Below are 27410 nucleotides of genomic sequence, written 5' to 3' on the forward strand. Positions count from 1 at the left end.
CAGACTTAAGTCTTAAAGTAATTCTTCATCACAAACATATTTATCAACTTAAAATTAATTATATAAATTGGTATGCATTAAAACAAAACACAGTTTCCATTCAGAAGTTTTGCTACAGGCTTTTTGTTCAACTGACAAAATACACTAAGAAGTGTAAAAAATATTTATTCAGCCTAATTCAACGTAACTATAATTTTCAATACTTAAAAACAAGATTTACAGAGTAATGACCTTTAACCACTCATGTGAAATCATCTTACAGTCCATACAGTATTTTATAATTGCATTTTTACAATAGCTTTAACTTCCAAAGGAGACAATGAGCTTCCCCATGAAACAAGTTTCAAACCCACTAATTTGCATCATTCAATTCTCTCCATAAGACTTTAAAAAACAGTAATAAATTGCTTGGAAATATATACAGTGAAGACCACTGAAAAGCTGTTTTCTTGAAACGAGGAATTCTGTAAGAAATACATATTATATTGTTTCAAGACTATCTTACAGAGTGTAGCAACTTTCAGAGGCTGCTACTCAGTTTAGGTTTTATATAAAAGTGAGCCCACTAAGACAAATAGAATCAGCAGACATACAAGATTATAGTAATTCTTCCATTGCAGCAAGAGCCTCAAAAGTATTTGATATTGATTGAATGTATAATTCTTAACACCTGTATAGGTTTTTAATACTAATTGGCCTTTATATACATTTTTGTACAGTTTTAAAATATTACATCTTGGTAATTAAGATAAACAAACTATAGAAAAGGTACCTTACTTTGAATTTCTCCTAACATACATTATTGCAGTCAAATAGGAAGTCCATTCTGCATTTACTTCATTTCTGGTGAAAAGAAATATTTACTTATGAATAATTGCACTAGAAGATTTTTTTAAGCCATTCTTCATGCATTTGCCATACTAATATGAACAAGAAAAAACTCAGAGAAAAACAAAGAAATTGTTGTTAAGAAAAAACTTCAAATATGAAGTCTAGATTAGGTCTGGTATGAATACGCAATGGCCATATTATGTTTGTCAGGATTTAACTTCCCAAAACAGTCAATTTCTGCTGAAATTAGGTTTAGAAATGCATCAAATAATGGAAGTGCTAACATCTCTCTCAGCTGACTACTTTACACATATGGGATCAGTCAGTAACGCTTACTGTATAAATGATCTTTATTACACATTCAAGATTTATCCTTTAGTCCTTTACAAAATGGAGCCAAGTTACCTTAAAAGAGCACCTACCCTGCTGGCAGGATGCTCAGCTCAGGTTCCCAAAGTGCAGTGTCAGCCCCTTGCAGCAGCACTTCCACCAGGGCAAGAGTGCCCAGGCCTGAACAGCTGAGTTACACACTCAGGTCTGGATGTTTCAGGGGACCCCCTGCTCTGTCAGTTCAAATGGAGCTTTAGTGTTCAATGCTGGTTTCTCACAGCTTTTATATGGGTATTTACACAACCTAAAGGAATATGGAAACTAAAAAAGTGCTCTAATACTTAACTACAAAATAAGCAACTGAAATTTACTTCCCCCTTGTAATTATTTTACTCTGGAGGAAAAAAACGCTATCCAGCACCAGTTACAAACCAGTAAAGCCATGAGAAAATGACACTAGGCACTGCAGAAGATACAACAGGACACTGAAAATTACCAGTAATAAAATAGTCACCTGAAAGCCATGCTAATTTTAACACCTAATACTTAGGTGGTTAAAGCTGACAAACAAGTCCTGTAGAGAGTGATCAATCTTCTGCTTTCTCTGTCATTTGGGTATTTCACACTCCCCATTTGATACCAGCAAAACCCAAGGAAAATTACTTCTCCTTGGTAATGACTCACACTCCCCTTCTAAAGCAATCTCCCTTCATTGTGTGAAATGCTAAACTGAATGACAGCGTGGGTATGAAAACACCTATAGAAAAGGCCTTTGGCTATAGCCTACATAACTACACTTAAAATGTTCTGTAGTTGATTTTTTTTCCATTCAGTATATTGGCTCAAAGAAAATTCAAAAGCCTATTGCCCAACAGAAATATCCAAAAAATAATGAAAGCCAAATCACATTCTTAGGTTCAGTGGTTGCTGAAAGGATTTACCCTGCCACAAGACAGTGCTTTATTGTATTTAAAGGAAAAAAAAATAGAGGAGCAGCAACTTATCACAATTTTCCACTACTGTGCAATAACAATGGAACCAATACAACATGGAAACCTGTTAGGTGAGACTCTGTGACATCTGGAGGTTACAGCCTTATGCTCCTTCTTGCTCAGGATAATTTAAAATTTTGCGATGAGCTTGGCGTAAATATTGCTGCTGCTTGAAGTAAACCTTAAAAGCTCCTTTTATAGCAACAAAAGCAATTCCACCCTGAAATAAAAAGATTATTTTGAAAACCTGCACAGTTCAGTGTTATATTATTGCAAATGTTCCTAAAAATTTCCAGTCAGAGAAGATTTGTTTTCTAAACATATGGTATTTTTTTCTAAAGATTAACGAATTAGTACAGTTCCAAATGAGTATCACTAAGTTTTCTGTCACAATGAACTATTACAGAGGTTGACATTACTTAAAGGGATTATAGACTGAAACTATAAAAGCTTTTACTTCCTTGGAAGTCTCACTACTATTCTAAATTTAAAAAATTAAAATCTTATTTCAAGAACAAAGAAAATGGAGATATAAATCTGCTTTCCTCCCTTCTCTGAATATATACTATACATGGCACAAGAAATAGTACTGATAACCATTCTATAACTAGACTAGTGAAAAATGGGACTTGCCAAAAGTGTAGTAAAATAAAATCTATTTTTGTAAAACAAACTTTTTTCCCTCTAGAAAGATTTACAATACGTTTATCTCAAGTTTTCAAAATGAGACACCAAGAAGATTTTAGTCTGCATGAACATTTGCAAATACCACCATTTGCTCCAATAAAAGAGAGGGGTGCATAAACATGCAGGAATTGAAAATGGCCTGAAGTGACAGTCAGATGAGCAGGGATTTCATATTACCAAAATCAGTGTACTTGCTCTTGAAAGGCTGCACCCAGAGAGGTTATTCACAAAGGAAGAGATTGTCATTCTATGGAGTTAATTTTCCTCTCCTTATTAAGATAAGTAACAAAGGGTTTCTCTAAAAATCAGTAAATAAAAGCTAATATGGAAAGGTTTATAATATAAATGCCAGTCTTCCCTTACAAATACTGTTCTTAGAAGATGCTGGCTCCTCATCTTCATTGTCAGCCTTAACTACAGCTAAGGCCTGCCTACTACAGTGCCAGATATAAAGTTTCAGCCTTGTCATGAACTGAGATTAGTTTCAGTCATAAAAACAGTCTTTCACACACATGATGTTTGCCCACTGCTAAGACAGGCAACCTGAAAAACACCCCCTTCCTTTAATCAAATGCTGCTCTTAAAATTCTGCATCAATTTATGTTCTTTTTCCTTTCCTTCCTTCACAACACTTCATATTCCTGTATTATATTAATTTATAAAACAAACAGCATTGAATCTTACCAAGATTGTCCTTTGTAAATTTGAGTTAACACTGCTGAACATCAGCTTGCCAACTATTGTGGCAATAGTAGGGAAAACTAGAGCTCCACACAGAATACGCGTGGCAGAAACGTGATCTGCCAAAGGGTTGGCCTCTGCTGGGATACGAGGAACAGGACATCCAATGCCTAAAGGGATAAGAATGGGGGAAGAAAAGGTTACACAGCCACTGCATCAAAAAGAACCATTACTGCCCACTCCCCACGCCACTACAAATCTACAGCCCAACTGCTTTTTGAGAACTGTCCCTCCTCTCAGTGAATATTCTGTTTCCATTAAATGACTGCAGTAATTTTTACTTTCAAGTAAGACCCATGAATTTTAGTAGCTTGTTTTGTTTCTAAAGCCTGAACTGAAACCATGTTCCTGCTACTCCTGCCCCACCCTTCTCAGGACATACTATACAAACACAATCTAAACAGAATGAACGTGAAATAGAGGGATGGTGTTAATCAACTCTACTTAAAAATAGCAAAAACTACTTGCCTATCCCCTTCTCCTAAAGGCAGAAATTCAATCTTGGCATTTCCTTTTAAATTTAATCACATTACCTGGAAATATGCTGTTCAAAATTTGTAGCTTATTAGAGTACTTGCGCCACAGTCTGAGCACATAGTCCTCCCAACGGATCATCTTGCCCAGAATTAGCATGACTGGGATGGTGGGAAGGCCAATCAAAAGGAATAAAGGATCAGCTCTCTCCATTACATCAAGACCTTCTTTGTGACCCACAACCTGGAAAACATGCAGAGAGTTGACAAACATAAAGGCCACAACAGTGTAACAATATAAAAATGAATAAAAATGTAACTTAAAAAGTTGAGTTTGTTTGAAGCTGCCCACACATTTTAAGTTAAAGAACAAAGGAATACTGTTTTACCTAATATATTCTGTTTTCTTTTTGTATCCTTGGTTGCTTATGGAGCATAAGGCAGGTGAGCTACCAGCCCTAGTTTGCAAATCATTAATCTTGCAGAGAGCTGTAACAGAATTCCCTACCATTGCAAGAAAGGTTTCATGTGTTTCTGGGTATATAAAAGCCTAAACATCTGAAACACTAATAGTACAGAAAGCTTTCCAAAATGCATTTAAGAATTTACAGTTTTACAACAACTAATTCTACACTCAGAAACTGATCAGATACTACTGTTCAAAGGATAGATTGACAGTAGGTACCTCAGGATGTTTTTATCAAAATTTTATGGTTTTTAGGAATACCTTACATAACAAAGATCACAGTATTCAACTTGTTTCCCTGGACAGTGCAGGAAGATGAACATTATTTTCAACTGTAGTGGAAATAGCAGCATATCTTCACATATACCTTCTTTCCCAATGTAGTTAGTTCAAGGATTTTAAAGGATCATTATTTCTGCTGTGTGTACACTTTTCTACTGACATATAAAAAAATTAATCAGACTTTTCCATTTATAAAATGCACATATTAAAACTGTAACAGAACGGTGCCTTATGTCTTCCAAAAAGTAATTCTTGTTTTAATTGGTTTAGAATTGTTTTAATTCTAAATAAATCTAATAGGACTGAGGATAAAAAATTAGAGTGGTAGATATCCTCCAGAATTGCCTGAATTTAAGCAGTATAAATATTAATACAGTCCCTGAGCTGCTTCCAGGAAGAACAGGCTCTTTCATGACTTTTTCTGTAACAGTCTGGGAGGACTAAAAACACTAAAATAATTATTATGTTTGTCAGGCACTGGATTTTCTGATGTGTTCTCTCATTGACTCATTTTCCCATAAGTACAATAACTTATCAAGTCTTCAATTGCACAAAAATTAGAATTAGGAGGTAAGAACATGAAACAACAGCAAAATTTTTAAAAAGGAAAACAACAAACCCAGTACTTCTGGAATAGGTAGGATACAGGGAAGAAGCTACAGTAACGTACCATAGTACCTTTCAAACTGTACATTTTTACCTTGCTCTGGAAAGCATTCCATGTTATGCCTCTAGAACAGCAAGTTATGTTATATACCACAGCCTCTAAAAATAGGCATAACCAATATTGTTGCTGCCAAAAGATTATTCCCAAAAAAACATTCAGCACTTGTCTTCCAGTTTCTTCAGTATCTTCTACTCAAGCTGTGAAGTCTGACACTATCCTTTTTCTCCTTATAGTCATTGCCCATCAAAAAAAGCCTCAGTATCCTGTCTCTTTCTGCTTTAGAGATTACTGTATTTCTCTGCTTTCTGTAACTCCATTTGACTTGTTACTGACTTAGCTACCACAATGTCAAATCTGTATTTATTTTTCTGCACCTGAAGTCTAAAAATAGCTTTTGTGCTTCTCTCTGGCCCTTCAACTAAAGGAAAGGAGACTGAAATGCATCAGGAGACAAGTTGTATTAAACCCAGCAAGGTTGGGGTGGCAAAAGGTGTGGTACAGTTTCCCTCTACTACCCGCTCAACCTCCTCCTCTACAAGCAAAACTAAATTATTGTGTTGCCCAGCATGTCATCCATACAATCAAAACATTAAATAATGAAAATAGCTAATTCCTCATACCTGGGATTTGACCAGCTGCCTAAACTAATGTTTAGACAGATCCTCACTTCAAAAGCAAAACAACTTCAGAACAAAGCATTTATTTTTCCATTTGGCTATGGAGTTCTAGGGCAGCTAAAAAGGTCACAATTTCCTACAGAAAAAGGGCTCAGCATAGCAGTGCGCAAGGAGAAAAGGACTGGTGCCATTTCCAAATTCTGGCTGTAGTATTACAGATGGTTGTAGTGTTCCTGTTGGAGCCACAAGGACAAAATATCCAATGAAAAAATATTTCAGTTCACCAGTCTGTAATACACAGACTCATCCACTGGAATAGAGGTGGTACTGAAAGCCATGACACATCATCTGTGCAGCTGCCTGACCCTTGGCCACACTGTACAGGGAAACTGCAACCACTCATTTGGGCTCCATTTCTGCTGTCAGATCACATAGAAACTGAACCAAACAGCATGTGATCTTGAGAGGGAGTGACCTGCAGAACTGCACAGTACCACACACCCCAAGAACTAGTGCCAAGTGACTTACAGGGACAAGAATCAGGTTGTATATTTAAAATTAGAACTGTTTAGAGGAGTATTTATTAACATACAGGTTTGTTAATTCTATCTACAGCTGGATTAGCATCAGAAATACTTCTATGCTTTCAGGCAAAACAAAGGTTATGGACTTGGTATAGAAATCAACAACTAAAAGAGTAACCAAAGTGCTTCTGATTGTACAGTCTCTGTAAACCCTGGTCTTGTGGTTGAACTAGGATTGCCATGAACAAGTCTTTCCATAATTATTAGTCTACCACCTGTCAACATTATTTTTCTATTTAAATAGCACGTTCACAAGAAAAGAAGCAGGAAAAATGTTTTTCCCCTTTCAACTAATCATACAGTCTGAAGTAATTAAAAATTATCAATTTCCAGTGTTTTGCATTTCTTGTTTATGAATTAATTGCACCATTAAAAGCATGTATTTTCCTTTATACAATTAAAAAAATCATATTATCCAGAAAATAATCTACCGTGTTTCAATTTCAATCCTTTGACTGTTACTAGTGAAGTTTTTCTCCAGGTAAGAGAAAAGATTAGATCTCATGTCTTTTCTGAAGAATTACTCATTATTGGTAGCTAGGTGGTAATGGCACCTTTTCCATGAGAACAGAACTGGGATCACCAGTCTGTCATACACAGAGCAGCCAGCTAGAGCAGCACTGGTTTTTGTTAGCTGCAGACTGAACCGTGCCCAAAGAGGCATACTTGCATTTATAAACTAGGACCAGTTAAACGTGAAAAACCACCTTGAATTCACTGTTAACTACACTGAAAGCAGCTAAGCATGTTTTAAGCCAAGGAAAGAGGACCCTGAATTGATTTTGCTGGCCAGGCTGGCAAGGGGAGGGAAGCCTGAGTACCTGCATGACCGTCACCGCTCCGTACGTAACGGCTGTCCAGTATATGGAGCCCACCATAATTCCAGCTGCAGCAAAGGGACATGCCTTTGAGATCAGGCGATCTGCAAGATCCAAAACGTAAACAACTGGACCTGTGATAAAGGAAAAGTAAGGTTTCAAGATAGATATATATAGATAGATACGCACACATAAAAGCATACTGTAGAAAGCTCAGCATCACCAATAAGAAAGAACAAATGAGGCAAAATACAAATCTGATATACCACATGTGCTGTTTTAAGTGAGAATATATAACTATTAAAAAGCTATTAAGCTAAACTGGTAACTACTTTCTACCTACCATTTCATTTACCCCATAACCTTTCCAGGAGATTGATACACTGCTTAAAGCACTAATTTACCCACTGATTAGCTTCCTTTGTGTTGAATAAGAATTGTTCTTTTGTACAAACCACATTAGGCTTAGTGCCTTTTTTATTTGTTAGATATTTTAGTTTTCTAAAGGAAAAAATAACAATTTGTTGTAATGTACTTCATGTCCTTCTCTTTGACAGCTTCACCTGAAAATTCTGTCACTAAACTATGCTGCTTGCAGTAAAAGGTAGTGCAGTTAACACAAAAGATTCCTTCCACTGGAAGAGGCTGCATTCAGTATGTTTAGAGGATCACCTCTCAAAACACTGGATGAAAAAATACTCCTATTCAGGTTATTCAGTGCCTTTGATAACAACGCATGAATAGGTTCATTGTTCTGTCTGTGCACAACTGCACTTTCCAGACTTAGACAGGGCAAGACAATAAATACCCTGACTACCTTTGGTGAGATAAACAAGGGCAATGCCTGCATCTTTTCTTTGAGGGACTGCAAGAGCGTGAGGGAAACAAAAGCCAGAATACTGAAATGTATATATGGAAGTGAAAAACATCACTATAATCCGCATTACTTTTGTATTTGTCAACAAATTCTACATACAGACTGTCCTCCCACAGCTCATATGCATGAACAGTTCCTGTGAGCTCCCTCCTACTTTTTCCTACCAAAACCAGTGACAATTCTCAAAACCAGCCTACAGGCATTCCTCAAGTAACTAATCCTCCATGTCTCTCAAAAGTTTACCCACAGTGAAAAAATTGTGACTCCTCTTTCATGACATAGTTCTTCTTTTCCAAGAGAACACCTCTACCCTGAATGATTTCAAACCCCAGTTATACTCAACTCAAGTCAGCTGGTAAAAAACAGCAACAGGAACATCCAGTTCAACTCTTAACAGTTGTGTTTGACTTTCCAGAACACACTTAAGAAGGTGTTGGGATGTCTATCAGTATGCTGGAACTAGCAACAAGGTCATAACTGCAAGTACAAAATTACAGTAGTTTGCACATCTTGACTGTTTCCCAGACTCACTGAAAAAGTTGTTTGGTTGTACCATTTTGAAAACTTATGTTTGAAGACAGGAGACACCGAAGGTTGCCTTATAACAAGTGCTAACAAGTTACACCGACTGATACTAATCATTAAGAGAAACTTGGCTAGAGAATTGGGTATAGAATCTTGAGAAAATACTAGAAAAAAATATTGAAACAATCTTTTAATTAACCCTTAGGAATGAAGTAGTGAGAAAGGAGGAAAAAAACTGATTTTGCTTTTTAAGATGGTACTGAGGAAGAAACAGGAAAATAAATATCACTGATACACAAATTAAAGAAGGAAATATCAAACAAAAATGTTTTTCCTTTTGAAAAAGATATCATGCTTTAAAGTTTTCTTCTGCCAGACTGTTTTCTGTTTATTAGACTGAAGTAATTATCCAAGATATTTGGTTACTTTTAAAGTGGCAATATTATTTTTCTATTTAGTAAAAGTTCTCAGAAGAACAGAAAATGGCTCACAAGAACATAATTATCACCAATCACCAGAACTGATAGGCAGTATCAAACCTAAAATGGAATTAGGATTTTGAGATAGATTGTGAGAGGTTGTTTTGAACTAGTAAATACATAAAACACCCCCCCACACTGTTACTTATGTTCACTTATGTCTCCTCAAGTTGTTATGTCTAAACTATAATCATAAATCAAAATTTGTGTTGAGGGTAACTTTTCACAGAATTTTTAGAAAAAAGTTTCCAGAAGTACATTAGGGAAGTCTTAAAGTAAATAAGTTTCTGAACTGTGTGTGATGCTTCAGGAAGGCTATGACTAATACTGTCTTCAAAAGAAACCTGCTGCAGAAGAAACAGGGCCACTAGCAAGGCTTCTTGGCAAATTCTTACTGGCCTTACTCTGCCTGGTGTGACCTCGATTGACTTGTAGTTGAATTGTGCTGTAACAGCTTTGGGTTACTAGAAAGAGTTACAAAAGGGCAAGACAGGCTCACTTGTTTAAGGCACTTCAAGGTCATGACTGATGTTCCATGGACCCAAATTTCACTGCTCTACTACTAATGTCTTGTGTACTCTTATACAAATCTGAATTTTTATGCTCTTATCTTTAAAAATGGAAAAAGATGGTATAGTGAGGGAAAATATATCAAAATACATGAAGGGAGTCTCACATGCATGCAAGAGCTGAAGAACCTCATGCAAGAATTTTAGGCCAGCTTCAGAATCCAGGAATGCTGGAATCTAAGCTTTCAAATACGGTATGCCACAAATGGCAGGAACAAATTAAAATGCCTGTTTTGTTGACATATCCTGCCCAGAGTACAGTTGCTTCCTCTTTTTGCCCTTGTCAAAATAAAATGCAAATGCAGCTCACACTACAATTTCATCAGGCAAGATACAAATAAGAATTTTAAACAATGTCAAGCTTTGTGGTGCATTCTGTGTCAAGACAGAAACCCAGTTTTCTTCCCAAAGCCAATGCTAAACATTATTGTTTAATGCTTTCTTTCTGACAGAGATTCACCCTATTCAGCAAAGCCGAATAGTGGTTGTTATAGGAGTAACTTGTACTAAGTTGCATACTGGTTTGTGTCTTTTTTTATATCAACAATACAGTATTGTTGTGTATATTTTCTTCTCCACTACTCAGTGTTCTATCATGGCAATAAATGTCATCACTCAAAATTCCCTTGACACCTTAATTTCGTCAGCCCTTAAGCTAATAAGAAAGAGGTTCTGTCCCAAAGAACTGGCAGTGAGTTATTTTCAGCTCTTTCATTACCAAAAAAGGATACTTAAAAAAAAAAATCTTCTTTAAAATCTGCTCAATTCCTGCACTCAATTGCTACATCACCATTTCTTTAACAAGCAGTTTTAGTTTTAAACAAAATTTAAGTTTCCATGGCAACATTTAATTTTCTTGATTTGCTTAATATATCCCATAGAACACATGGGCAAACGAGGGCTGAAATAACAGCAAGCACTGCTAATTTAAATACATGCAATGTACTGTGCATTATTCTACTTGGCTACTCAATAAGAGACTCTGGAAGATCATGTCCAACTTTTTTTTTCACCTTGACAAACAGAGCTAAAGCAGTACCCAGCAATCATAAATATTCTGCCTCTTGATTACAGGGCAATGTTGACTCAGAAACACCTCCTGACCAAAGTGAAAGTATGTTTTTCCAGTAATACCACGTCCTGCTTAGGAAATTCTCCTCTGAATTTCCTCTGATAAGTGTCTCTGCAAGCTGAGTCAAAAAAGGATGTGTTTATGTGCTGTGTGGCAATTGCTGAAAGAAGTCACCTTTTGCTCAACAAGAAAAATAATCCCATTAGCCAGGAAATAATTACAGGTCAATCACAAGATCTATCTAAATATTTAAGTGGAATACATCCAAAATTTTTAGAAGGTATTTAACTAAGCCACCAAATAGGATGAAAGCAGAATATAAACTTATTTCTTTCTGTCTGGAAAAAAGAATAGACAAGTTTCCAACAGAACTGGTGCTCCAAGCACAAGAAAGGAAAAGAAAAAAAGAAAGCAAGAAGAAATAAATAAACCACAATTTAAATGACCCATATCTTACCTAGCTTTGGAAATACTATTAAATATTCTGCATTGCACTGAGGACAAGCCACTCTGGCAGTACTGTTTCCTCTCTGCTTCTCATCCACCCAGCGCTGCAGACACGTCTGGTGCACCCATTTGGTGGAGCCCCGGCACCGGCAGGGTCTCACCCACTCTGCTGTCCGGTCGTCCTCATCCGTAGCAAAACAAACCCAGCAGCTTCTGTAATCACAGCAAGGAAAAAAAGAGATATTTTCTGCTACTTTTACATGCTTAAAATAAACAATCACATGTGAAAGCATGCAGCTTTAGATGTTGTGCACCTAGAAGAGATGATGGTTGTTACTTCATTCTTAATCACCGGAAGTGAAAGCATTTTGTACCACAGTTTTGCTATAAAATCAACATAATAGACATAATTTTGCAGATAGCTAAACAACTGCTTTATACATTCTGAATTATTAATTAAACTTTTAGATAATTTATGATTAAAGAGCATTGAGACTGTAGTCCAAACTTTGAATAATTCAGCACATGAAAAATCCATCTTTTTAAAATGTTTTATCATCTCCTTCTACAACATTTTGCTAAGGTTTTTTTAATTTTAAAAATATAAGATCAATACTGTAGTCTGTTACTTGGGAAACTAAGTCCAACCCACTTAAATGATAAAACACCATAAATTATACAATATATCACAAAAAACTCTACACAACTATATCAAAATAATTTGGTCTCTTTAAAAAGATGGAAGTATTTAGTTCAAACATGTCGACTTTGTAAAATATAAATTAAGTTACAAAGTACTTCAAGAATACTATTGTACCAGTAGAGGAGGAAATTTCTGCTTTGGAGAATTATGTGGACATGAAAATTCAAATATATTAATTCAGTAAGGAGAAAACGCAAGACTGACACAATACAACCTCACCTGAAGTGAGCACAGACCCTGGAACTCCCAGATATCTGGTCTGATGGTTAGGCCAGACTTGGCCAACTTACAAGAGAAAGCAAAATATGGATCTAAACTAGGAAAATATCAGACATGTTCAGCCAGTAATTTTTACTGTGGAACAATTTGCAAGTTCCCATACTGAAGATATTGAAGTTTACATATGAATCAGAATCTATCAAAATAAAATTTTTACTGTACCTCTCTCTCTCTATATATAATGGTTTGATTTTTAAAAAATATTTTATGCAAGCCACTGCAATCATAGTTAAACCCTTACAAGGGAGCACAGCAACAGCATCCCTATAATTTAACTACCAAAACACAACCTAATTAGACACTGTGACCTAACTGAAGTTTTACATCACAATTCTGGTGATGGTTTTGTTCTCTTAACAACTTGTGTAACATCATTAAGATGAAACACTAAAAGGCTCCTTATGTGTAATGAGTAACAGACAGTAACTGAAGAAGAAACTGAAAAATGCTCTGGCGCTTGTAAATAAAACAACTTTACTATCTGAGAATAATGATTGTGGATTCTATGGCAGGATGTTACAGTGGTTCATGATGCTTTTCCTCTCACTTTTGTTTTTAACTCCTTTTTGAGGAAAAAGAAGGGAGAATCTGCAATGGGACATTTAATTTTGTCCGGTTCCAACTTCAAGAAATGAAAAATATTGTTGTCTAAACAGCTTTCCTTTTAAGACCTCTCTATTTTGGGTAATAGTCTATTTGTGAATTGAAAGTATTTCTTTACAGAAGAATAGCCATATATCTATTTTTTAAATGGATATGACTGTGCCTATAAAATACTTGAAAGACATTCTTTAAAGCAGTGAATCTTTTTAACATCTATAGTAGCGGAAGTATGTTGAAAAAGCTGCAAGTGTGCCAGGGCAGAAGGCGACCTGTAGCAATTTATTACCAGCAAACTTGTAAAAGGGAATACAATTGGAGATCCAGATTCCAGGGAAGACTGGAGAGAAAGCAATTTAATACTGAACAATCCATAAAATGAACCTGTAATGTCCACATGTCCAGTTGTAAGCACAGAACACATTATAGTAGGTACAGATGTAAATTTAAACCGTGGTGGTCTAAAACTAGAGCTGCCTCAGTCTGCATTTGAGAAGACTTTTCAGTTAATGATCCATTCATCTTAATGGGAAGGTAAAAATCAAAGTGTGACTTGGCTTTTTTCTGTCCTTCCCCACACCGTTTTGTATCAAAATTGTCATGCTATTCACTCCTGTAACACCACCCTTCTTTCTGCCTTCATGCTCCCAGTGTGCACCTACTGCAGTCCCAAACGAAAGGACACATTAACCTTCCTGAGCAGGAGGAGGAAAGACAGACAGGCCACAAGTTAGTAAGAATCTGGATTAAAATGCTGAGACCACAACTAAGGTTTGTAAGGATTACAAAGCATGGCTGACATTTTGGTTCATTGCCCTCAATATCAAGTTCTAGCATTGTTCATTGATTTTTATTTACATTAAGAATCCCCAAATTTACTTTAAGAACAAATAATACCATACAATACTATTGATAATTCTTCCTCTTCAGCAGTTTTTTTCTGCATTACAGGTAAATGTTCACTCACTCATTCCACATCCTATTTAAGTCTACAACTGCTCTAAATATTTAATTCAGATTTTTATTTATAAATTAAAGGCTTCACAACAAAGCTAATAAGTTCTGAGGATACCATCACAAAATGCAAGTCTAGAGATTATTCAAATAATAACAGATTTGAGCATGAATACAATCTTGCTACACTGCAATTTTAACTAGTGAACTTGTCCATGACAATGGTTATAGATTAAATTCTGTTCTCAAGTTCTCTTTCAAGGTTAGTAAGTCAAGAAAAATATTCATCTTTCTTTAATTGCTTCATCCAATTTCTTGCCAGCCAATCAGACCTGAAAACCTGAACGTCCTATGAAAGGAATAACAAAATCCTTTACAGACTTAAACCTTTAGCAAGTCATGAATAATGAACCGTAAATTCCCTGTATACTGTCATCAGCTTTATCTCTTTCCATTGACAGCAGCTGTAGCAGAAAGGACTAAATAAAACCATTTCAAAACAGGTATCTAGGCTCTTGCCAGATTTTCCATTTTCTTGTACTGAATAAAATATGACCTTGATTCTTACCACTGAATCAGGTTGCTACTCAGATAACCTGAAATAGAAAGGGCTGAAAAGGTGGAACAAAGCATTGTTTCTGATAGAAACTCAAACCTTTTTCCTTGATGACTTTCTACATAGCCAAGTCAATAACACTGATGTATTTTTCCACACTTCCTTGTCTCAAAAAACCCCCCACCCAACAAACAAACATAAAACCACCAACAAACTCACAAAAAACCCCCAAAATCAAAAAACATCAAAACAAAACATACAAAACCTCAGACCAATATCACTATTGCAACTCTGAATATAAGGTTACAAATGCTTTTTAGATTCAGCTCCCCAGCAGATGAAGCTTTCCAGTCTCAAAAATTCTATTCAGACTCTGAGAACAATGCATTTTTTGCATCTGTTTTTTTCTCTAGCAAAGAAAAACTCTTTTCAGAGCACTGCTTGTGTAAAGAGCAAAGCAGATGGGGAGAAAGTTGTATTGAAGATTAGAGCTCCTATACTCCAAATGTTACATGATTAACCTAAGAAACCAAGGCCTGCCTAAAACCAGGTTCCTCCAAACCAAAGGTTTCTTACCAGTAAGGAGCCCACTCTCTCTGGTATCTGGTATCCATAGGACCTCCACTATCAGATGGACCTAGACTGCTCTCCTTTTTATTAAGCTACACCCTTTCTAAAGGTTAATTTTTCCAAAACCAGTCTTAGATGGGAGGAAAGACAGTATCTAATTCATGTTATTTAACTGAGTCACAAATCTGACTCAATTTGTGAAAGCTGAATTCATTATGAAACAGCTTTGTTTTCAAGCAGGCATGACTGTGTAAAGCAATACAAAAAATAACTTAAAAGCAGTATGCTGACTGCATGTTGTTATTATACACATTGGTAAAAGATTTGCAAAAATTTCTAAAGCCCCATAAGCCCAGCAGATACCCTTACAACACTTCATGGAAGATGACTTGCTAGACTGGGACAGCACAGCTGTTTTATGATCTGCTTTCAAATATTCAGCACTGCAAGTGGGAATGGAAACACCTTAGATTTTTTTCCCCCTTATGTTCAGTGGCATACAAATATGAACGGTCAGCAAAACCAGAAGACTTCTCAGAAAAGAAAGTTCTATTAGACATTTAGACCCAACTCTTACCGTGGGAAATGCAAATTTGAACATGCATGATGCACTCTAGAATCATGAGCTAAAAACGCATTTTTCCTCTTATTACAGTTCCTCCATAAAACAAGAAATTTTCTGTATTTCTCCCACATCATAGAGCATAGCTCTTTTCCTTCAAGTGGCAGGAATTTGCTGATGTCTTGCTGTAAGAGTGAAGCATCCTTGTCCTGCTAAGCATGAAGTGTCTGTGCAGCTTATTGCAATTGAATTTCACATCCAAAAAGAAGAAAGTGAAAAGGCTGAAACACAACTGAGAGCAACAATAGCACAGAGAGCCAAGTCAGTGAGGGGTGGTGAAAACACACCTTGAAAGAAATGACTGAAATCATTCCAATAACTAGCCACAAAAAGGCACTGTTCTGAAGGATGACCCAGCAGTTTGCTGTTTGGAAGAGGCAATTTTTCATGAGCTTCTATAATAACTTTTTATGTATAGCCTATGTTGACAGATAACATATCTTTGATGATGAATAGTGATAAGCTTTATACTAAACTTGCCAACTACACTTTAAGGACTACAAGATCATGTTTAAGTTGGAAGAATAGGATGTCAGAAAAACAGAGTTACTTAGTAGCATTAGGCTGCTTTGGGGCTGGCTGGAATTTTAGTAGGGAGACAGCAAACTGTTCTCTCAAAAAGCAAGATAAACACCTCATTGCAAATACTACCACTAAGCATTTCCCTTTCCTGAGTGTGAGGAACCAATAGCAGTAAGATCTTATGCTAGAGGGCCACTGCCTGGTCACGAGAGAATGCAAGCCTGGCCTACAAACCCCTGATAAAGGCTACAAGGAGAGGAATACCATTAACTCGAGAAACGTTAGCTTATGTCATGCTTCACAGAGGAGATTAAGTGCCAGAAGAGATGAACTCACTTGTAGGATTATAGATGGAACACTGCTCTTTCCCCAATATTTTCCTGGCCATCAAACACAGTGGAAAATACTTTTATCTTCAATCCAAAACCCGCCTGCCCTTACACTATCCTAAGGGGAAAAACACACAAGGGAAATAGACAGAGTGAAGAACAGACACCGGTGCAAAAATAGCTGCTTAGATGCTCCATCCTGACTTCAGAGGATGCTTTTAAGGCAGCACGGTATAGCAGCCATATGCCAGCCTGTACCACTCAGCTAGAAAACATGTTGTCACCTTGAAACTAAATCTAAAATTTTCAAATGAAGTCCTGAAAGTCATGTGACCTTATACCCAATTCTGCTCTGCCCAGCCATCAGGGATAGTGTGCAACGCTGGGTAAAGGAGACATTGTTAAAGATCTAGATATAACAGTAACCACACTTTACTACAAAAGCAATGCTTTCAGTAGAAACAGCTCGAGTACAAAATATCAAGCTAATGTTGGTGTGAACATATGGTCACACAACTGGTATTCACATATAGGTTCTGACTTCCTCCAACCTCAGGATGACATTGTATAAACTAGACTTTAAAAAGCTTTTAATAAAAGCATGTGGATAACTAAAACCCAGTAAACAAACTGGGTTTGTTAGAATCTAGAATAGAATAATTAACTAAAAAGTGTACCAGAAAGATCTGTGGATTATCAGAAGTTCAACTCAAGCTTTGTTATATTCTCAATTATAGCTGAAATCAAGGGGAAATATATAATGCTTGAGTTCACTGCACTATATAAAGGCAGAGATAAAGGACAGTTCACCAAATCCTGCTGGCTGCTTTCCAGCTTGTGGATAAATTTAAACCTTTGGCTGCCAGGCATCAACTATTGTGCCTAAATTGGGCCTTAGGAAGTTTTTATGGTCTTTGCTTCTAGCCAGCTTAGAATAAGGAATCCCTCCTCAGATCTAGCTATCTTCTTGGGTTTTAGTCCCTAGTTTGCCAAATCTAGACTGTCAGTAAAAAAATCACCTTTTCATTCTGGATAAATTAAACTTTTGGAACCAGTTATTCAGACATATTCCTTCCATGAGGTCTTCAAAATGCAGTTATCTTAAAGGCTTTGGTATTACCATATTCTTACTTTTGAAAAAGGAAAAGCTGAGAAATCACCAAAGCTCGTGGCCTTGCTATCAGCTTTTAAATATGCAAGAAATTTTGATGATAGAAACATTTGTTTTATTTCCTAAGTGAAGGAGGGAGAACAGGGCCCTTCTAGACGTGTACAAAGGACAAATCAGGAAAACTACTACTCATACAATAAGCACTTTATTACTAAAACATTATATGTTTTGCTAACTGAACTCTTACTATTGTATATCAGCAGCTTGGCCTACAAGTAACAATTTAAGCTACTGAGTGCCTGCTGGGGGTGGGTAACACTGACTCTTACCATCTTAGGGGAAAAACAAATGTGACTAAAACTAAGTGGAAAAAGAAAAACCAACCAAACAAAACCTAAACAAAGAATCCCCCCCACACAAGCCAAACAATTTACTTCCAAAACTGAAGCATGTTTTGAACAACACGATTTGAACAGAAAGTTGACACGTAGTCAAGTACATATACAGCAAATAGTGAAGAATTCTAATAGCATTAAGTTAATGCTTTAAAAATTTAATGGATTTTTTATAATGCAGACGGCGTATGATACCATATAGGGAAAACATTCTCTCATGCATTGTTTGACAAACCTGTCAATAATCACAAACATAGGAAATAACAGAGATGTGAAGCAACTAGGAAATTACATATTAGAGGATATTTAAAGTTGCTTCCTTGAATGTGACTTTAAACATCTTAATTACTTATTAATTACCTCTAAGATAACCAGACTCCAAAGGAAGACAAAAATATGTAATTTCTCTTACCAACAATACTGTTTTGCACTGGGGGAAAGGGGAAGGGAGTTGCATCAGAAAAATACCAATTCTGGTATCTGTGGTGCATGTATAGAGTAGTGACAGATGCTACAAATATCAGGAGCAACCTACATACAGAATAGACCAAGTCTGACCTGCCTAGAACTGCTCCCAGATTGACATTAAGCTGTTGCTGTGATAAGCAAATGAAAAGAAATGCAAAGTTATTCACAGAGTCTCCATCATGTGAGCTCCATCTCCTGCAGCCATTTTCCAGTGCCACACAGTTAACGCTGAAGTACAAATGAATCTTCAGGCACAGTGACTTTAGTTACAGAAGTAAATACATTACCATAGACATCTGTTAGAAACCAAACAAAATTTTTAGGGAAAGTACTTGTAAAATAGAAGTTTGATTTTTTTAATGTATTCCTAGAGAGTTTTATGGTTAAACTGAGCATACAGGGTAAGCAATCTTCCTGTTGTGTTCTTCCAAAGAAAAGAGAAGAAAAAAAATGGAAGTGTAGTCCTCCAACTGCAAAAAGTGGAAGACTCCAAAGCAAGCAAACTGCTTTGAACTCAGGAGTTTATGACAGATACTATTACTCAAGTTATTATCAGTTTATATTTTCTATTTTTACCAGAAAGTTCACAGCATAAGAGAACAAACCAAAAAACTCTACTTAAGTCAATCATCGTATATAATCCTAATAATAAAAATTGGAACAATTTTTTACCTAAAAATTACCAGAAAATTTAAATGCCAGCAAGATAAATTCTCGGGATGTTAATACCTCAAGAACAACAAAAAACACCTATCAAATGTGGCAGACATTGAGAATTTGGAAACATCTTTACTCTGAATAAATGTGAATAAAATTGCAAGGAGTCTGATCATAACATTAAGTAACTCTCCTCGACAAGCTGTGGAACTGACTGCATGACTCACCATGAGAACAGTCACAAGCACTGTGCACATGGTCTTCTGTAATTACATCCCTCACAGAAAGCTAACTGAAGTTGGCACATTTTAGCCCAATAAAAATACCCACTTCTAAACAAAAATATTCACATTCCAGGAGGCACTCAGAAGAAACAAATGAGAAGAGATCTGGAAGGTACATAATGACCACACTTGCAGGTTTAAAATAGAGGGTCTTGTCTTTTTTCTAGAAAAATTGTGAAGAAATAATTAATTATATCAACATGGCTTAATAAAAATACCACTGAATGCCAGCCCCTCTTGTCCATGACAACTCTATTATTTACCACCTTCCCACTATGTTAGCAGTTTCTTTTACTATATACACACTGAAGAAGAGCTGCATGGCCACAGGAGGAAACAGGCACAAATATATAGAGAGATACATAAACTGAGAACACTAAACAGTCCATACTTCTTATCAGCAACCACCTGAAAACCTAGAAACACTAACAACACTTATCCAAAAAATTTGTTTTTGTGAAAGTTGTTTCGAAACATAAGCACACACAAGGATTCCCTGGTTAGCACCTAAATCAACTGCTATTTCCTTGCTATAGGGGAAACTATTATATAGCAGGCTAAATATTAATTTTTATGTTAAGTTAGAAAAAAATGAACAGCTAGTCCCTGATTTAATACAACTTCAGTGCCATTTTTTCTTAAGCAGCATTTAAAAGTGGACATTTTGATTATAAGTTTTCTTATCCTATGGAAGTGTCAGGCAGGAAGTGTCTAATCCTTCCCCCAGAAGCACTGACACAAAAATCCTGAGCAGAAGCACTTCCATTCAGTTTTAGAATTTTTCAACAAAAAGCACTCATATTAGCATTAACATGACAGGAGCAAAAATTCTTAAGAGAAAAAAAAAGCAAATTCTCAGTCCAACCAGAAAGGAAGTCATCTCAACTTTTAGGTACAAATTTCAGAGCTAAAAAATGCCACGTGCAGATTTGCTAGAAGGTGTCAGTGGACTGTACTTCCCTACTGGCACCTTCAACATAGTATGCCTAATTTATGCAGTGCAAATGATATTGTGTTGTCTTCCCACAAACTGGGATTGCATCTAGATTTGGTGTCACAGAATTACAGCTTGGAAGGGACCACAGGAGATCTTGTCAGGCCTGCCCAAGACAGAAGCAACATCAAATTCAGACCAGACAGCAGAGTGTTCTCCAGCTGGGTCCTGAAAAGCCCCATGGGCAGAGATCCACATCTGCACTGGGCAACTTGTTACAAAGCTCAACTGCATCACTCCCATCCTCACATGCTGAAAACCTCTGCTCAAATTTACAGTTGATTCTCATCATCCTGCCAGGAACCTCCACAGGCAGCCTTCTGAACAACCTCCTTGGCAGGTAGAAGGTTATCAGATCTCCCAAGCCATCCCTTCTTCAGACAGCCCTAGCTCCCTCTAGATCTTTCCAGTAAATCATGTGCTCCAGCCCCTTAACCAACTTATGTAATCTCAACAGTTTCAATTAGAAACATCAGCCAGAAGCCGCTTGCTTTAACCACTTCAGATTGAGTCCTCTTATTCTTGTGCACTGGCAATGAATTTGCTACTTGTGGTAAACTACAAGTGCCAGTAAACCCACGAGCAAGTCACACACTCTTTTGATAAAGGTAGGTATTACATCCTGTAAAAATCTAGTACTTGGCCCATTCTGCTGAGAGGAAAAAAAATGTGCATCAGAAAGTGTTTATCTTCACACTAGGAATTTTCACCCTCTGTGCAATGCAGAAAGGCCATAAGGTGGTTAAGATGTCAAAGGCACCAAACAAGGCTAAAACAGCTGGCATATTCATTACCACTTTAAGCATTACTTTAAAAAAGTTGTTCCAAAATTGATACCATAACCTTTTGACATTTGTCTGTAAATTATTATACATATATTTATTCAACCCATTTGCATTAACTGTCAGAAGTTTCAACTTCAGTGAGCACTTTAAGACACCATGGTAAAGGAAACCATCAGAGCTTTAAGCCCTATTAGAGAGTCTGAACACTTTTATATGGAAGAGATCAATAAACAGGGTTTTGTATAGCCCTTTTAGACAAAGTGAATATAACAAATGAAAATATTACCTGAATGCCTTCATAAATACATGAGATGCCAAGAGTTTAAGTACAAAAAATTTTAAGTTGTCTCTCAGGAGTTTCTTCCCATTTAAATAGGAAGAATAATTACCTACTGTCTGCAGGTAGAATTTAATTGTTAAGCAGCAACTAAAACACATACATCTGTTCCTAAGCATATTAAAGCAGACATCAAAGATAAAAAAAAAGACATTCACAAGACCAGAGTCAAAAGGTTAAGATAGTTTATAAATAACATGCTGACACCTGCATAATTCACAGGGGCAAAAGGCAATGTACAGGTCTGCATTAAGTCTCCACTAATCATCTTTACTGGTAAGACACAGGAACAAGTCAATCTACACAGAACCTTCTACGTGAAGCAAAATACTAAGGGAGGTACCTGGGATGAAGCAGAAATGAGAAGGCCAAGCTATTATAAAGTTATTGTTTCAAACTTTCTTTCTTGAAACCCATTCTCCAAAATATATGTGATTATGCTTTTTCCACCCTGTATCAACATCAACTTCCAAAGAGTTGGGGTAAGGACAGGGAAAAACAAACCCCTTGTTTTCTTCCTGGTAGAGATTACCCAGCACAGCCCATTCTCTACTCTTACACACCCTTTCCTTCTAAGCATGAATAACCTACTCTCAAGGAAGAACAGAAAGCCAGGTGCTTCTAGACACTGACAGACTTTGACCAGAAATTAGGAAGACCTCTCTCAAAAAAGTTTAACCCTGTTGTGAAGAAAGAAAATAACCAATTGAGCTAGGACAAGGAAGAGAGACATGCTGTATCAGTATAAGAAGAACAGACAGACTGAGTAACTGCAGAGATGGCATTCTGTGAAAAATAAAGATAATACATAAATCTGTGTTTCATGTTGCTTATTACTCTGCATATCTTATCTAGTTGAACTCCAGACCTATGAAGAGTTACTTGTGTGTGTCAACTTCCGCCAGTGAGAGAAATCAGAGCACAACATACAGCACAAGTTTAAGGTGTCCAGAATAAACACCTTCAATCAAAGACCACACTGCACTAATTACATTGTCCAGCTTGTAGCATTAGGGTCTTAATCCAAAACCATGTATTAGGTTACTAAAGTGTCAACAGCTAATTCTGCAAATAAAACTAAATCAGTGCCTGCACTTTCAAAGAAGAAAGGAAATGACTGATCTCAACACATACATCCCACCACAAATGGTGACTGGAATGGAAAGAGAAACTGAAAATTAACTACAAAGCCATTGCATTTTTTTTCCTAGGGAAAAAAAACTACCATGGAATCAGATGACAGTTCAAAAAACTGAAACAGAAAATCCAATGCTATTTTGCAATTTTTGAATTGCAAGCACTTTTTCCCGTAAATCAGTGATCTGGCAAAGAGAAAATTTAATTGCAACAGTAGTCCTCTCTTGATAGTAAGAGTAATTTCTTAAGCAAACTACAATTTATTGATTAATTGCTTTTAAAGTCTACCTGCAATTTCAGCTCTCTTGTCTCCTTTCAACAGGGAATGGAAAGGGGAGAGACTTTAAAGTCACATCACATTCCTCCAGTTTTTATCAAGGATATTGACCACAACTGAACAACTACCACCCAGTCAGAAAATCAAGAATTCAGATTCAAAAACTAAACGATGCTAAAAATACCACTATGTTCATTCTTCAACATGCACCTGCACAAGCCTTCAACAGATTATCCATCAAATGTTGACTTATATCTTTGAGCTCTGAAGGAACAGAAAGCAGTGGTGCCCATGTTCTGACCATGTGGCAAACACACAGAAAGAAGGGAGCAGTTGTCTTTAATTTAGACAGTATATGAAATACCAGAAATCACTACCACAGGACATGCTTTGAAAAACAGAACCCAGCATTCTGAAGCCTTGGCATAACCAAGAGCAATCCACACATAATCCAACTGAAGTCAAGAGAATAAAGCTTAAAAATATGAGTACATTACTCAGAATCCCCAGAGATAATTTAACTATGGGGTATGTCCCTTAAGATGAAATACTGAAGGCTTTTATCTTGAACACCACTACAAACAACATGACAGCACTTATGTACAACCTCCAGAAACATCAGATGCATAAAAATCTGTTTATTCAGATGTAACCCTGCTCCATAAACCAAATATAAACCAGAAAAATTACATACACTGACTGCATTTTGAGGTCTAGGCTAGACAAAATCCTTCCATTGATGTTGTGCTACACTCTGAATTAAATTAAAATCCTAAATACTTTGTTCCTTCTCACTACTACATTCACCACTTGTCACACTCCTGTTTCTAAAGTTTCCTATAATGACCCCAAGGAATTCTTATATGAAAGCTACAGCCTCTCTTCATACCTGCTTTTATGCTCCTTAGGTAGTTCAAATCCTTTCTCTGCTATCCTTGTTATTAAGGAAATCAGAGACACTGTCCAATTGCTTTACATACCAAGCTACTCCAAGTACACTAGAAAAAGTATTTGAAAAGAGCCAGAGACAGAAACTGTAATTTCAAAAACTTGAAAGGATACAAGAATATTAAATGTACCTCAAAACCCACATCTCTATTATAGGTAACAACTGAAGAACAGTAAACTGGTTTAGCAATCAAGTAACTGTTTTCCCTTTTTTTTTTTTTTTTTTTTCTTTTAATTAACTGTTTAATTTAACAGTTGGCCACAACGAAGATGATGAACACCACCTCACAGCCATTTCCCAACAGGATGAACTAGGACTTCAGAGTGTGATAGAATAGCCATGGGCATCAGGGCATCCACTCAGAGTATTATGGTTTCCTACAACTCCAAAACACAAAATACTACACATCACTGGACTTCAAAATTCAGGATGGAGATGAAAATTTGTTTTTTTAATATATTTTTTTTTTTTTTTTTTTTTTTTTTTTTTTTTTTTTAGTTTATGAGGAGTTGATTCAGCAATATTCTTATAACATAAATCCTCTCTTTGTCATCTCTTACTTTTTCAGTTTTTCTAGAACAGAAACTTTCCCTCCTCAAACCACTTTTATCCTTTTCCTGTATCAACCTGGAACTTCTCATCCTCACCCTGCAGGCTGTACAACCTCTGCCCCTACCTCCAATAGTTTGTATTTCCATCACCTGCCTAATGACAGGCTGTATTTCATTAAATACTCTTCCCTTAGAGGTGACATGGAAAGGAGAAAACCACCAGGATTCTTTTTGATTCCTTATGATGAAAACTTGACAGGTTCATCAACAGAAACCTAACTGCTCCTGGATCCCCACCTTCTGAGACACCAGGCTATTATCACTCCTGCATAAACAGACTGTGCATGTGGGTTATGGTTTACAGGAATAGCCTGCAAGGACTTCCTGGATCAGTCCAAATTGCACTTAAGGAATCTTAAGTGCTCAGCGGAACAGAGTGAAAGTGCTACATATTCAAGAAAAAGCATAACGAGAAAACAAATACAATATACAGAATTTACAAGTTAGTAATTATAGACGAGGAAAAGATGGTTATGTCATAATACTTCTAAGGCTGTAATTTTTAAGAATATCCCAGGAGGCAGCTGTAGGCTTTCTTCAGACCACAAAACCAACAACAAAACACACAAGGCCGGCTAAGCTGACATCATCTTGTGGTGCCTCACTTTAGGCGCAGGTCAGTGCGTTCCCTACGCAGAGGCTCCCCCAGAGCCAGGGACAGGCTCCTGCAGTGCCCCGGCTGCCCCAGAGCCCCGGCACAGACACAGACACAGACACAGACACAGACACACACACACAGCTCCTGTGCCGAGGGCTGCGGGAGCGATCCCCCCTCGCCCCTCAGCCGCCCGCGGGACCGTGTGCCGCTTTACGGCAGCGCTCGCACAACTTCTGCCAGACCACCGAGGATCTTAGAAGGCAAAAAATGAAACCAGACCCGCCACACCGGCCCCAAAGCCACCGCGGGGGGCTCACAGGCTCAGCCCGAACGCTCCCTCCCCGTACCTGTCCATGGTCTGCGGCAGCGCCAAGCCCGTCTGCTCGGCCATGGCCCCGGCCGGAGGAGCGGGCCCAGCCGAGGGCCCGGAGCCTGACAAAGGCGTCACGCGTGCGGCGGCGGAGAAAGGGGAGCGACCGGGAGGGCGGCAAATCCGCCGTTCCGAGGTACGGGCGGGGCGGCCCCTCCTCGGGCAGGCGAGAGGCGGCGCGGGGCCGGTCGGTGGCCGGGGCAGACGGAGCGCCCGGGCCGCCACGGGGAGAGGCGGCGAGCGCTGAGCGCAGCCGCGCCGCCCGTCACCGCCGCCCGGGCCCGCAGCGCGCCTGCGCCGAGGGCAGAGCGCGAGTGCGCGCCCGGAACGCCGGGAGCTGTAGTCCCGCTGTAGTCCTGCCGTAGTCCTCCGTAGTGCTGCCGCGGTCCCGCCGCAGTCCTGCCGCCGCTGGGAGCTGTAGTCCCGCCGCCGGCGCGGGTTTAAAGGTCCGGCGGGGCGCTCCCCTTGCCCTGCCCTGCCCATGTCTCTCCTCGCCGCCGCCGTCGCGCAGTCGCTGCCCGGCTCCGCGCGCGGGGCAGGTACGGGAGCGCGGCGGGGTGGCCGGGCGGGGTCTGCCTGCGGGGGGAAGGTCCGCGCCCGGCGGCTGCCGCCCCTCCCGCCGCCTCCCGCCGCGGCCGGGACCCCTCAGGGTGGAGGGAGGGAAGGAGGGAGGGAGAGGCTGGGCCGCCTGCTCTGTCCCCTCACCGCTCCCGCAGGAACCCCTCGGGCAGGAGCATCCCCCGCTCCCCCCGCCGCCGAACAGGTGCGGGCGGCCCCCGCCTCCGCCCGGCCCTGCACCTGCCCTCAGGCCGGGGGGACCCGCCGGGTGCCAGCCCCGACCCGGCTGCCCAAAGGGCGGTGGCTGGAACCATGGAAGGGAAATTAATCCCTTTCAGTGGTGGTGTTGTCGATGACAAGGACAAGCGCCCTTGTAAGTGGCACTTGGCGCTGGATGGAGGCCCGGTGACCACTGGCGGCTGTGTGCAGGCGGGGTGAGGGATGGCACGGCCGGCGGTGATGGCAGCGCTCTCTTTGGGGTTTGCTGAGGTGCTGCCAAATGGGAAAAAAGTCCTCCTAAGGTGCTTTTAAAATTTGCTGCGTGTTCAGAAGTCAACTTAGAGCATCACAGTCTGAAAAACTGGAAATGTAGGAGCTGAAGAGCCTTTGTAGAGCAAAGAGGTGGATGGTATCCGGAGAGATGTCTTTCCAATTATCTCCACCCATGGGTGTTTGTCTCCTGCCTTCACGTCATGCTCCCGGAGCAAAGGCAATAGCCTGTTTTTCAGAGGCTGTTGTGACATGACAGATTCTTGGAAAGATTAGTTAGTAAAAATCAACTTTTTGTTTTCCTTTTCAGGTTATCTTTTGAAATAATAGCTCCTATATTAAGTTTTACTACATGAAACTAGTCCCTGTACCTTGTGTAAATTATACTGCAGTTGCTGTTCAAGGTTGTAATTTACAGGGCCAAGCCCGGGGTGCAACTGTGCAGCTGCATCGACCTACAGCTGTTAAAATCAAGCCTTTGCATGTACGTGACAACAGACATCAGGTGGAATAGGAAGGCAAGTTTAGTGAATATACTGGATTCTTTGACTATGTTGCATCAGCTGGGGACAAATCAGTCTGGTTTTGAGTCTTCGGGGAGAGAAAAGTGTTGTCGAAATGTGTGTAAAACACCTGGTCTTGTAAGCAGTATTATGTGCTTAATAGTAAGGGTGTTAAGGGTTTTTTTGGGGTTGTTTATTTCTATATGCTACAAATACCATAAAGAAGAATGCTGAAGTATTTACAGAGGTGTAAATGTTCCTTACAGGAGGTATAGAAACAGATAAGAAGGCAGGA

General features: G+C 38.5%; 1 protein-coding gene across 1 annotated transcript; it reads right to left on the reverse strand.

Annotated features, from left to right (window-relative positions):
- Positions 1–107: 107 nt before the first annotated feature.
- Positions 108–25747, reverse strand: MARCHF5 (membrane associated ring-CH-type finger 5). Its single transcript, XM_083866383.1, has 6 exons — positions 25543–25747; positions 11468–11670; positions 7492–7622; positions 4115–4298; positions 3525–3691; positions 108–2373 (listed from the first exon to the last, which is right to left on the reverse strand). Exons 1-6 carry the CDS (start codon positions 25584–25586, stop codon positions 2257–2259), a joined length of 846 nt encoding a protein of 281 aa, XP_083722509.1. The 5' UTR covers positions 25587–25747; the 3' UTR covers positions 108–2256.
- Positions 25748–27410: the final 1663 nt, after the last annotated feature.

This window comes from Zosterops lateralis (assembly GCF_965231275.1).
Source record: "Zosterops lateralis genome assembly, chromosome: 8".
NCBI classification, from domain to species: domain Eukaryota; kingdom Metazoa; phylum Chordata; class Aves; order Passeriformes; family Zosteropidae; genus Zosterops; species Zosterops lateralis.